Source organism: Limanda limanda, chromosome 19 (assembly GCF_963576545.1).
Source record: "Limanda limanda chromosome 19, fLimLim1.1, whole genome shotgun sequence".
Classification (NCBI taxonomy): domain Eukaryota; kingdom Metazoa; phylum Chordata; class Actinopteri; order Pleuronectiformes; family Pleuronectidae; genus Limanda; species Limanda limanda.
The window spans coordinates 17,905,933-17,919,046 of record NC_083654.1 but is presented as its reverse complement, the minus strand read 5'-3'; the positions used below and the strand labels follow the sequence as shown (position 1 = coordinate 17,919,046).

The following is a 13,114-nucleotide window of genomic DNA, read 5'->3' as shown; positions in this document are numbered from 1 at the left end:
ACTCACGTTCACTCGCTGCCAGGAACATTTCATCAGGTCTGGATCAGAGAGGATGCCTCTGGAAACATGATGCATTGCATTCATGCATCATGATGTTATCTGTGCAGGTCGTCTCAGCATTCCTCTCCATGGCACCAAACAGATTCAGTGCCCTATGCTGAGCTACAGGCACATGGGAATAAACCTTGTGCATTCATTAATAAGAGGAAGGACATATAGAAGCATCCTTGAATGCAGAGTACTGACACACCATCCAGCGTTCACCGCTGACTGACCTCAGAATTACAGAGGACAACAGAAGCTCGGGGAGGAGGAGGAGAAAAGGAAGAAGAAGAAGAGAATGGCAGCGATGAAAGGCTAACACTGGACACTGCTAGGCCTGTTGCCATGACAACGGATGTAGTTAATAAACTTGTGATTCCCTTTATGAAGACAGCTGCTGCATGGTCTTCTATTCTGAGAGACCTGTGTCTCACTCACTCATATACAAGACTGTGCAAAAGTTTTAGATTCTTATCCATCACCAGCAGGAATGTGTTTGGTTCGACTCAGTTCATTCTGAGGCGAGATAACGACCCGAACATACGAGTCATAAAGAACCATCTTCAGTGACAAGGGACACAGATGGTGAACGGCCATCACACGAGTCCTGATCTCAGCATCATGGAGTCTGGGATCAATATAACACTTCACCACTAGATGTCACTAAATTCCAATCACTGAACCTTTAATATGAAGTTAAATGATTAAATAAAAACATTTAATTCTTATTTTTGAAAGAATCTTTCTTTACATTGATAACATGCATACACAACAATCAATAACTGAGAGTTAAGGGCAGGATAAAAAGAAACAGATTTCTGCAGTTATGAGTTTTTAACTATAAATGATTTTGTTTGCAATACTATGATACTGAATACTTGTGTATGTTTTCAACTTAATTCATATCAAATCTCCTCAAAATGACAGAAAGAATAAGGTCATAAAGTGTTCTTGTCATAGAGCATATGATTAAATAAAATATGGACATTAAATGAACGAATAAAATACACAAATAATTGTAATATAAAGGTGTAAAATACAACAAATGAATCTGTTTTTACAAAATGACCCGAAACAGGTAATTTACCAGAAAGCTTGAGTGAAGCGCCACCTAGCGTTGGAGTTGTGCACCAGGGATTCTTGCCTCCGGAACCTTTCATAGTGAAGTGTTTCCAGACGGTCGTTTTTAAAAGCAAGCACCGCTGTGATCATGGCGAGACATCTTCGCTTCGTGGCGCGGACGGTGATGGTCCAGGACGGGAACGTGGACGGAGCTTACAAGACTCTGAACAAGTAACTGTCTCCTGTTGAAGATGATATGTTGGACTATGATTTATGATTGTGTTAGAGCAAAGACGAGCTAACGTTAGCTGCGTTAGCGTTAGCCTTCCGCTCAATGTCACAGAGCTGCGGCTGCGCAGTGGAGTTTGTCATTAAAAACTCACAATAGATGAAATAATAACAAGACTGGAATAATTATGTGTGAACGACTGCAGCTGCACAGCAATATTTACAATTTTGGAACATCCGATCGAAGTTTCAAATCTGTTAATCAGCATGTTAGTACTTATTTCACCTAGTCCATGATTATTATAGCAAAATCTAAAAATACATCTAGTAAAGGTACTGTATCATGTGTTTTTTGTATTCAAACGCCACCAGTTACAATCAAATCAAATTAAATATACTTTATTCTGATTACCCCTGCTCTAAAAACATTTAAAATGATAAAACAGTTAAAGGAAATAACTCATAAAGGATTCTAACCTAAAACCAGACTGTTAAATGTGCCAGTACAGTTATTATAATCTAAAATAGGACTGCAAAGCATAAGTAGGTGAATGTGATCTCTCTATTGTTTCTATAATTTGGTTATAATGTGTTAAGTTTGTAAATCTCAAGATTTAACATTAAAAAAAGAAACAACTGCAGCTGCCCAACAATCTTTACAATTTTGGAACATCCGATCGAAGTTTCAAATCTGTAAATCAGCAGGTTAGTACTTATTTCACCTAGTCCATGATTATTATAGCAAAATCTAAAAATACATCTAGTAAAGGTACTGTATCATGTGTTTTTTGTATTCAAACGCCACCAGTTACAATCAAATCAAATTAAATATACTTTATTCTGATTACCCCTGCTCTAAAAACATTTAAAATGATAAAACAGTTAAAGGAAATAACTCATAAAGGATTCTAACCTAAAACCAGACTGTTAAATGTGCCAGTACAGTTATTATAATCTAAAATAGGACTGCAAAGCATAAGTAGGTGAATGTGATCTCTCTATTGTTTCTATAATTTGGTTATAATGTGTTAAGTTTGTAGATCTCAAGATTTAACATTAAAAAAAGAAACAACTGCAGCTGCCCAACAATCTTTACAATTTTGGAACATCCGATCGAAGTTTCAAATCTATTAATCAGCATGTTAGTACTTATTTCACCTAGTCCATGATTATTATAGCAAAATCTAAAAATACATCTAGTACAGGTACTGTATCATGTGTATTTTGTATTCAAACGCCACCAGTTACAATCAAATCAAATTAAATATAATTTATTCTGATTACCCCTGCTCTAAAAACATTTAAAATGATAAAACATTTAAAGGAAATAACTCATAAAGGATTCAAACCTAAAACCAGACTGTTAAATGTGCCAGTACAGTTAATATAATCTAAAATAGGACTGCAAAGCATAAGTAGGTGAATGTGATCTCTCTGTTGTTTCTATGATTTGGTTATAATGTGTTTGTTAAGTTTGTAAATCCAAAATGTAACATTAAAAAAAGAAACAACTGCAGCTGCACAACAATCTTTACAATGTTGGAACATCCGATCGAAGATTCAAATCTGTAAATCAGCATGTTAGTACTTTTTTCACGGTTCACCTAGTCCATGATTATTATATCTAAATCTAAAAATACATCTAGTAAAGGTACTGCATCATGTGAATTGTCTTCAAACGCCACCAGTTACAATCAAATCAAATTAAATATACTTTATTCTGATTACCCCTGCTCTAAAAACATTTAAAATGATAAAACAGTAAAAGGAAATAACTCATAAAGGATTAAAACCTAAAACCAGACTGTTAAATGTGCCAGACCAGTTATGATAATGTAAAATTAAACTAAGAGATAAATAGGACTGCAAAGCATTAGTAGGTGAATGTGATCTCTCGGTTGTTTCATTGATTTGGTTATAATGTGTTTGTTAAGTTTGTAAATTTCAAGATTTAACATAAAAAAAGTGTGTGACTGGGTTTTTGAAGACTATAAGTGAAACGTTTATGAATTGACTTTTAGTTTAGTGTCTTAGTGTCTTAAAGGTATTCACACATTTCTCTCTCTTCATATTCCAGGGTCCTCAGCCAGGAAGGGATTATCGAAGACGTCAAGCGCAAGCGCTACTACGAGAAGCCCTGTCGAGAGAGACAGAGGAAGAACTTTGAGAACTGCAAGCGGATCTACCACTCGGAAATGGCGAGGAAAATTAACTTCATCTCCAGGACAATCAGAGAGGATCCCTGGCTCGGCTGCTAGAGGAATGGGAGTGTGATGGAACCGGACTTTATCAATGGACCAGCCAGCAAAGTGGAGGAAGCAATCGTTACAGACGCAATTCCAACGACACGTCTATATGAACTTTATAAAAAGAGAAAATAATGGCTTTTGTGGTGTCGCACACAGTGAAACAGACTTGTTTTAAATGTGTTAAAACTGAGTTGTTTTCCAGTATAAATGTTAACAGCATTTCTTATGTTAGGAGAGAAAAAAATCTTTGTACTCGTTTTTGGTTGTAATGAGCAGGTTATCAAACACTAAATTTGTGTTTGGAACCTTCCTTCATAATCTTGCTGATAAAAATGCTAATAAAAAACATTTAAATTGGTGAAACTTCTGTTTAAACAACTGGTTTATTCTCTAAACCCAGATGTATACAAGGTACAGTATGAAGCGTCTGACGTGACAGGATTTTTTGGAGAAAATTTAAACGCCGCTGGAGATCTCTCTTCGTGTGAATCTGGTTCTCCACCCAGCAGCAGCTCTCTGAAAATTAATTCAGTGTTGCTGCCACACAGTGGGGCGCTAATGCCCTCTGCTGGTTTGTGCCACCTCACACAAATCCCTCCCCACCACACATGTGACACACAAACCGGCCACGCACATCTGTCAGAGCCGAGCCTCCCGTGCATGGGTTGGTGACGTGTGCACTTGTTCACAAAAGGAAAGCTAAACATGTGCAGGCGGCCCACTTGTCTAAAAGTTAGTAGGTCATGTTGATCCAGGCGCTGTGGCTGCAGGCACTGGGGTGTGTTGTAAGGAATGAGGGAGCAGGACAGGGATTACTCACCGTGTACTTAGTACTTAAAATATTTGCTCCTGTCTCCGACACCTTCAAAGGTTCACTCACAAAAAAACACTAGATTTCTGCTGGTGACAAAGTAGATCCTGCTTTTATTTGATCAAGTTTCTCTTAAGCCTCTGGTAGAATAAAAAATGCAAGGAAAACTGCTGTGTAACATTGATGCATTTTTTTAGGGGTAATTTTTCCACACACTAGAATGAAGTAATGAGATGTGCGTGATAACCTTTCAAACACTGAACAGCTTATTATGTTTGACAGATATGAGTAATAAATAAGACGGTTAAAATTGTCTGTTGCTATTAATTCATACAATAGAGGCTAAAGTGTTCCCCTTCAAATTAAAATGTAACTTAACTGTTTGCCATGGATTTTGTGACGCACTTGCAACCTTGTTTAGATAAGTGATATAAATAATAATAAATAAAGATATTCCAGACCTATTAAAAGGTAAATTGAACCCCCATCTGTTTTATCTGGGTTTGAATGTCCTGATGTGGTTTTTATTCACCTTTTATCACTTTCAGTAGATTCTTTACGAGATAATGACGCACATTTTACTGGTTCAGTGGGATTTAGTTGCAGTTTGTGTAACAGGTTGTGCAGTTGTGTTGTGTGCACATTGTGAAATGTGCAAATATTTTAACTGGCCCTTTCCCAGCATTCACACACACACTGCCACCTTCCTCCTCACGACAGACATCAACAACAGGATGAGCCAAATTGCAAACATGTCCCCGCTCAGATATCCTTCCATTCTGTCACATGTTGCTCCACAAGCTCGGTCACGACACCATTGCTGCTGCGTAGCTGTTGTTAATCTTGAAATTGCGAAATATTTGGATGGTTCCCACAGCGTGTTTATCTCCATCTATCAATGCACGTGTCGGCTTCATATCGCAGCCGTCTCACTGTTCTGCCGAGAGAGGGTTTCGGTTGGACTCTATTGTTTACACGGTTTCTCAATCAGCTGATGTTATTGGCTGAAGCTGTTTGCTTAGTGTCTGTATTGCAGTACAAAGTAATCAGGAACTAAATGTCCTTGTGTAAACTCCAGAATGGCGCATTAAGCTTTTCATCCTGAGATGCCAAAGGGCCCGGTGAGACTGATACAGGTTAAACCATCGAGCCTGGAGACTCAACTATCTTTTAGAGCTCCTTCAACTGTAATTAAAATCATTTTTGTAATAACTGCAACGACAATGGTAACTCGCTGCTTTTGTTCGTAGTGTATAATTGGCACAGACTGAAATAGATTCCTCCGCACCCAAGACACCGGGCCCTGTGTCATGCATTGACAGACACACCTTCGATTTATGACATGATGTTTATCTACAAATCATCAGGACAAATTGTCCTGCATGTCATAATAATATACTGAGTGGATATGACTTGGTAGGTGGTTGCAGAAACCGCTATTACGTGTGTATTCTATTTAATTTACATGTGTTTACAGGCATATTATCTATATGTCTATTCAGAAATCTTAATAATTTTTGTTTTTTTTGTTTATACCTGTCATGAGGTTCTGGGACTAGTTAAATCAAGTTCTTGTCTTTCACAACTGCACAGAGAGCATCGGTAGCCTCAGGTCGACTCCACGTGGTCGTCATCGTTTAATGCAAGATGGCGCTGTAGTGAGAGCTGCACCTTTTCATATGTGTTCATTCTCTTGTCTTCCTCATTCTGCTGCTGTAAAATCTGAATTTCACCGCTGTGTTGATCAATAAAGTTTTTTTATCTTCTCTTATCTTATGTATTGTGTGTGTCTGTGTGTGTTTGTGTGTTTTTTTTTTTTTTTGGGGAGGGGTCACCTGGGGTCAAATGGGAACTCTTTGCCGGATGGGCCTCAGCCATGGGAGGTATAGTGGAGCCTCTTTATAATTGTACAGATGAGCTGATCTGCTTATTAATGAGCGTATGCATGAATTATAGATGCTGTACATTTCCATCAACTCATGTGACTCCACTCATATTATTTGCAATGTACAAAATATGTGTTTGCACATGTGGTGTCATGTGCATGTCACAACACGTCCTTATATTTATGGGATTTCTTTTTTTTTTCTATACTTGCTCCTGCAACCATCCTGCATTTTATTTTATGGGTGTATATTATGTACATATTCTGCATTTTTTATTTTATTCTATTGTTTTTTAAATAATATGTATATTCGTATTTCCTTGTCTGCCTCATACAGTCTTATCTTACCTCAGCTTATTTTATCTTCTCTTATCTTATGTATTGTGTTTGTCTGTGTGTGTTTGTGTGTTTTTTTGGGGAGGAGGGGGGGAGGGGGGGAGGTCACCTGGGGCCAAATGTGAACTCTTTGCCAAATGGGCCTCAGCCATGGGAGGTATAGTGGAGCCTCTTTATAATTGTACAGATGAGCTGATCTGCTTATTAATGAGCGTATGCATGAATTATAGATGCTGTACATTTCCATCCTCTCATGTGACTCCACTCTTATTATTTACAATGTGAAAAATATGTGTTTGCACATGTGGTGTCATGTGCATGTCACAACACGTCCTATACGTACTATATACTGCTTTTATATTGGTATAATTACTATCATATATAAATGTATATTGTTATATTATATACTATATATACTGTACTATTCTTATATACTGTCTAACAATAACATTACCATTTTATTTTATTTTATCTTGTGCTTATGTTTTTTGTTCTTTCTACCTCAATATTTTTTATTTTATTCTATTGTATTGTATTTTATTGTATTCAAATATACAGGCTGCTATGACAACTTAATTTCCCTTCGGGGATGAATAAAGTAATCTATCTATCTATCTATCTATCTATCTATCTATCTATCTATCTATCTATCTATCTATCTATCTATCTATCTATCTATCTATCTATCTATCTATCTATCTATCTATCTATCTATCTATCTATCTATCTATCTATCTATCTATCTATCTATCTATCTATCTATCTATCTATCTATATGTATGGGATTTTTTTTCTTTCCATATACTTGCTCCTGCAACCCTCCTGCATTTTACTTTATGGGTGTATATTATGTACACATTCTGCATTTTTTATTTTACTCTATTGCCTTTTAAAAAATACATACATTTGTATTTCCTTGTCTGCATCATACAGTCTTATCTTTTATCTAATCTTATCTTCTCTTCTATCTTTCTCAGGAGTGTTTTTAGAGAAAGGAACAAGCAACAATAACAAAAGGAGATTCGAACAACACGCAGCGAATGTTCCAGCAACGTGTGATTCTCAGCGATGATTAAGTAAAGTACAGTAGTGTTATTAAAATAGAAATAGATCCATTTGCGTATTTGGTTCTGAGCGGCCGCGTGCTCGTCTCCTCGTTCCCCAGCCACACCACCTGCACGTGTGGCGGCTCCAAAAGGGGGCGGGACCAGCGCTCCGCCAGCCAATCAGCGCCGAGGACGCCTCCGATTGGCCGAGCCTCCGGGGATCGAACCCGCGCCGCAGCCAACCAGCGCGGTGTTCCCCTCCCGCCGGGCACGTGTCAGGTCTGCTGCGCGCCGCGGGTTGCTCCTCGCACATGTGACGGAGGGGGAAAGCGAGCCGCCCACCAGGAGCACAAGGAAGGGGATCGAACTACCGGCAGCAGAGGAGCCACCGAGCACCGCCGAGTCCGCACCAGTCCACCGACCGCTCCGTGAACGAGTACCCGGGATCTGACTCACCTGCTCCGGGGGTTTTATCCACAGTTTCCCGCTGATATCCGCAGTTTGTAGAAGCCGCTTCTGCTCCAGGTTGAAGGTAAGAAGCTTCTTTTATATTTTTATATTTTATTTTTTAATCTCTCCGCTAACTTGGGATTCGAACTTTGGGTCAGAGTGGGACATCGTCTTTGTGTTTCTGTGTTGTGTTCACACGTGTGTTGTTTTGCGTTGAGACGTGTGTCCTCCTGCGGGAGATGTGCTGTTCATGTGCACCGGTCACATGTGTGTGTTTATTATTGAGACAACACTGTCCTTAGGTGACACACACACACACACACATACACACACACACACACACACACACACTCAACAAATACAATCTCACTCTTAACCTCTCTCTATCTCTCACAAACACACTCACTCTCTCACTCCTTCTCTAACGCACACTCACACACACACACACTAACAAAGACAGTCTCACAAACACAAACACACTGTGTCTCACTCTCTCAGACTCACACAAACGGTCTCTCACGCCCTCACTCTCTCACGCCCTGTCACACACCCCCTTTCTCTCTCTCTCTCTGTGTCTCTCTCTCTCTCTCTCTCTCTCTCACACACCCTCTCACAAACCCACACACCCACAAACACACACACACACACAAACACACCCACACACACGCACGCCTGCCACATGATAGGTGATAGGAGATACTTTGTGAATGCAGCTGAACATTGTGCACCTTCAGCTCTCCAACATCACAACAACACAAGGAGGCAGTGGGATTCAAAACGTGCCCTCTCTCTCTCCCTCTTTCCCTCCCTCCCTCTCTCTCTCTCTCTCTCTCTCTCTCTCTCTCTCCCTCCCTCTCTCTCTCTCCCTCCTGCAGAATCATTAACGAGACACAAGGAAGCTTTTCTCACTCTTCTGTCCCGATATTTATTAATTTCTACTCGCTCACCCATTAGTTGAAGGGGCTCGTCTTTGACTTCCCGCTTATAGCACATCAAGATTGTGATTATAAATAACTTCAGATGTGTTTACAATCCTTTATCCTTGTGCAATAAGGGGGTAGACGTGTCGTTGTTATGTAATTATTGTGGTACAGGAACAGATACGCCTTATTGGAGTAATAGCTTCAAACAAACATTGCACAAGTAGGTGCACGGACTCAATGTCTCAAGCTTGTTTTATTGCAACATGATCAATGATTTTTTACCTGAGAATCTTCTAGAAGGTAATGAGTCATTCCCAAAAGCAGGAATGCGGAAATATATGCTAAATTTCAACCAATGACAGCAACTTATTTCTAGTAGTTCACTGATAATGCCCAGTTAGATGATTTATTCCTGTTTAATATATTTATTTACGGTTATTTCCACTCAACCCTTTTTCCTCTCCTGTGTCCACAGATGAATTCCCTGGGCAGCTCTTCCAAATGGCCGTCTTACAACGCGCTGCCCTCCACCTTGACCTTTGTCCTGAGTGAGAGTGAGCAGACTGAGGATGAGGCAGACGTCTTCTCGGAGGGAGAGGGAGACAGTGGCAAAGGGAAGTCCCCCTCGGCCGGGGACGGACTCACGTTCTCTGGAGGTTACCTCGATTTCCGACCGTATCCGGATCAGCGGTACGCGAGGTCCAGGAGAGAAGAGTCCAAACGCTGCGCCGATGGAAGTATACATCCAAGCTCCGCCTCCTCTCCTGGAGCCGCCACATTAGGCTCATCCTCGGCGACACCAGGGGATCTGGCCTTCGCTCAGAAGGTGAGCGGCCTCAACCTAATTCCTACGTCTATCTCTCAGTGTTTGTTTCATCCAAACAGCAGAACAGTTGCAGGAGTTAACCTGGACTTTCTCTTTATTTTCCCAGTGCGCAGATTTGCACAGGTTCACCCGGCCTTTGCTCGGACTCCTGCACGGACTGAAGACAGGACGATTTGACAAAGGGTTAACCACTTTCCAGCAGAGTGTTGCCATCGACAGATTGCAGAGGATTCTTGGGATTCTGCAGAAGCCTGATATGGGGTAAGAGGACCATGACACAGCAGCCTAACATTACGAAAGTAGGGCCACTGGTCTTGTAATCAATGCCCAGTATTGTCATTAATGCGTTTTCCCTTTTTTTCCTGCAGAGAGAAATACCTCCAGAATCTGCTACAGATAGAGATGATGTTAAAAATCTGGTTCCCTCAGTTGGCGTTTCAAACAATAGTTACACCGAACCCGACCATCACGCCCCGGTATCCACCACACTGGCGCCAAAACCAGCTCCACATGCCAGTCAAGGTGAGATTCATACTATGATCCTAGTATTGAGTAAAAAGCTTATTGTGTATCTGATCATGCAAAAATATAATTACTATAATGGTTTGCTGTAGTTGCTTATTCTTCTACTTTTCTTTTCCAGAAGAGAAAAATGAGCTGGTCCGATCCTGGAATCCCAACCAAACACAAGCACCATCACAAGCACAAAGAACAGTGGAGCTTCCAGACCTCGACTACACTCAACACCGTCACCACACGTCTCCCCGAACCACCTAAGAACCTGAAATCTCCCGAGGAGGAAACAGTTGGAGCAGCCGGCTGCAGCTGCAGAGCCGGACACGAGTCCACAGACAGCAGCGGCACTTTGAGCAGGCCGTCGTACTCGTGCAGCACGAGAGAGAATGATAATCGGAACCAGTCCGAGACTTCTCCACCTTCACACTGTGGCAGCCCGGCGACACAAGACAACTCGGTGTCCTCCAGTGACACCATTACCACAAATGACTCACATTAGCTGGACTCAGCTGACCTTGCTACCACATGGAGGTGCCACAACGTGCCGGCCAGAGTGACGCTACAGGGCGGACTCGATTACATAAGCATTGACTTAGTGTAATGCAAAGGCATTACTGGCTGCCGGTCACTTAATACCCCGGGAGGAAGGGGGGGAAATGCAGATGGACACTCTCCAACCTCCAACTATCCAGTGTGGATTTTGATGACCCCAGAGTTGTTGAACTTTATTATTAGGAAATGTGTATTATTTGTCTTTAAGAGAATCGCTTTTATATACATTGAAGTCAAAAGATATAGGGAATACTTCACAAGTGTAATGAGTTAAAGCAATCTGTGCTCGGTTTTATATTTTATTCATATCATGGAGCTCAGCCCAAACAGTAACAGGATAGGATTTCATGCCACTGGTGGAAAAACAGAAATAGCACATATCACTTTAAGGACAGTGAACAAAGAGGATCATTGCTGGTGCAGTTTAAAGCTGTGACAGTTAAAGACAGTCGTCTATAAAATATATTAAAAAAAAAAAAATTAAATGAGCTTTTTCTCATACATCTGATTTTATTGCACATATGTTGGTAAACTGATTATCTATTGGTTCTAAATTGAACTTATGGCACTTTTTTATGGGCATTTGTCTATATTTTGGAATATATAACGGACCAAACAATAAAACGATGAGAGAAAATAATTTATAGCTTAATAAATAGTCTAAAATACATGCAGCCCTTTTACATACACATAAAACAAAATGCCATTTGAGAAAGTTACAGGTTTTTTTCTTTCCTCTTGATTGTAGCGTAAATAGAATGTAACTGCCAAACAAAAGTAGTTTGATATGATAGTTCAGAATGTTATCATATCAAACAAACCACTACACAGTCGCTACCTATTTATATATTTAACAGATGCGATAATCTTTGCTTCCGTGTAAATAAGAACTGCAAAGTGCAAAAAATCTTGCACAGGAAAAAACCACAACCTGAGTTTTGTGAGGATGATGTAGAAAATGTAGTATTTGATAAACACGTGAGCTTTGAGTGACTTTTTCATAGAAGATTCAAGAGAACTAATTTATTTGATCCTGTGTGAATTAGAACTGATGCAATTTGACTTTGTGACCCAATCAGGAAGTGTTGCACATCAGAAGAGTTCCTATTGGCAGATTGGTTACACAATAACCAGACGTGTGTTACACCAGATGAGTTATTTTTGTGTGCTTGAATGAGGAGTTTTATCAGCAAACTTTTCATATTTTGTGTTTATTTAATTAAATTTTGGCACTTTGGATGGAATTTGAAAGGTGTGATAAAAGTAAAAATGTTGCCCATTGTACACGTTAAATGCCCCAATTTTACTGTTACTACGCGGGTTGAGAACAGGTTCTGTGTCCCATTATAAATGGAATTGTGTCACTGAATTGTTCTTGTGGAATTAGTTTTATCACTCAAAGTGCTTTATGATTGATCATTTTGTTTTATTTAATAAGGAATTATGTCATTGAGGTAAAGAAAACTTCATTCCTGAGAACATCAGGTATTTTTGATAGTATTTGGGTGTTGTTCCACCATATTTGAAAAACTGATATCATTCATGTTGAATGGCATTTCATCTCTGAGTTTGTCACCAGTCAGCCTTAACGGTAACCATGAACTTGCCTGGAGTTACATAAACACTTCTACTCAACTTGTGTTATGTAACTAACGATGGTAAAATCCTCACGTGACCTCTCATGTCATTGCAAACCAAATGTACTGCTGTGTCCCTCAGGCTTCACCATTAGTCATTTTCATTGGCCTGGAATTAGGCTGTTAAAAATCCTAATGTTTAGCATGTGGTAAAGAACAATAGTTCTGTGTTGCTTTGGTCTGTAAAATGTCATCATGTCCTACAGTACAGGTTTTGCTGTGCTGGGTTACACGTCTGTTTCAAACAACATTTGTAATATGAGAATTCTGAAAATTGTTGGAAGTAAAGATCTTATTCCCCAGTTATGTTTCCTTAATTCTTCTTCTGTTTAGTGTATTTTTTTCTTTAATTTTAAGAAATTAATTAAAATACATAGAATTTATTTCAATTGCAATTTAAAGTTTTTCTTTTATTTAAAGATTTAGGTTTTAATTTGTCGCAATCCATGAGTTAAAGAAAAAAATAACCAATTGCTAAATAATGGAGTTCTGATCACTATTATTTTATTATAAAAAAAATTTTTTTTTATCTTACACTGTTAATCAGTAAC

General features: G+C 39.4%; 2 protein-coding genes across 2 annotated transcripts; both read left to right on the top strand.

The window, feature by feature from the left end:
- The first annotated feature begins 1,238 nt into the window (after nt 1–1,238).
- mrps21 (mitochondrial ribosomal protein S21) lies at nt 1,239–3,944 on the top strand. The gene is made up of 2 exons (XM_061093053.1): nt 1,239–1,335; nt 3,410–3,944. Exons 1-2 carry the CDS (start codon nt 1,253–1,255, stop codon nt 3,588–3,590), a joined length of 264 nt encoding a protein of 87 aa, XP_060949036.1. The 5' UTR covers nt 1,239–1,252; the 3' UTR covers nt 3,591–3,944.
- A 4,043-nt stretch (nt 3,945–7,987) lies between these two features.
- ciarta (circadian associated repressor of transcription a) lies at nt 7,988–12,865 on the top strand. The gene is made up of 5 exons (XM_061092247.1): nt 7,988–8,191; nt 9,508–9,858; nt 9,965–10,119; nt 10,227–10,380; nt 10,502–12,865. The coding sequence occupies exons 2-5, from the start codon at nt 9,508–9,510 to the stop codon at nt 10,871–10,873; spliced, it is 1,032 nt and encodes a 343-aa protein (XP_060948230.1). The 5' UTR covers nt 7,988–8,191; the 3' UTR covers nt 10,874–12,865.
- Nucleotides 12,866–13,114: the final 249 nt, after the last annotated feature.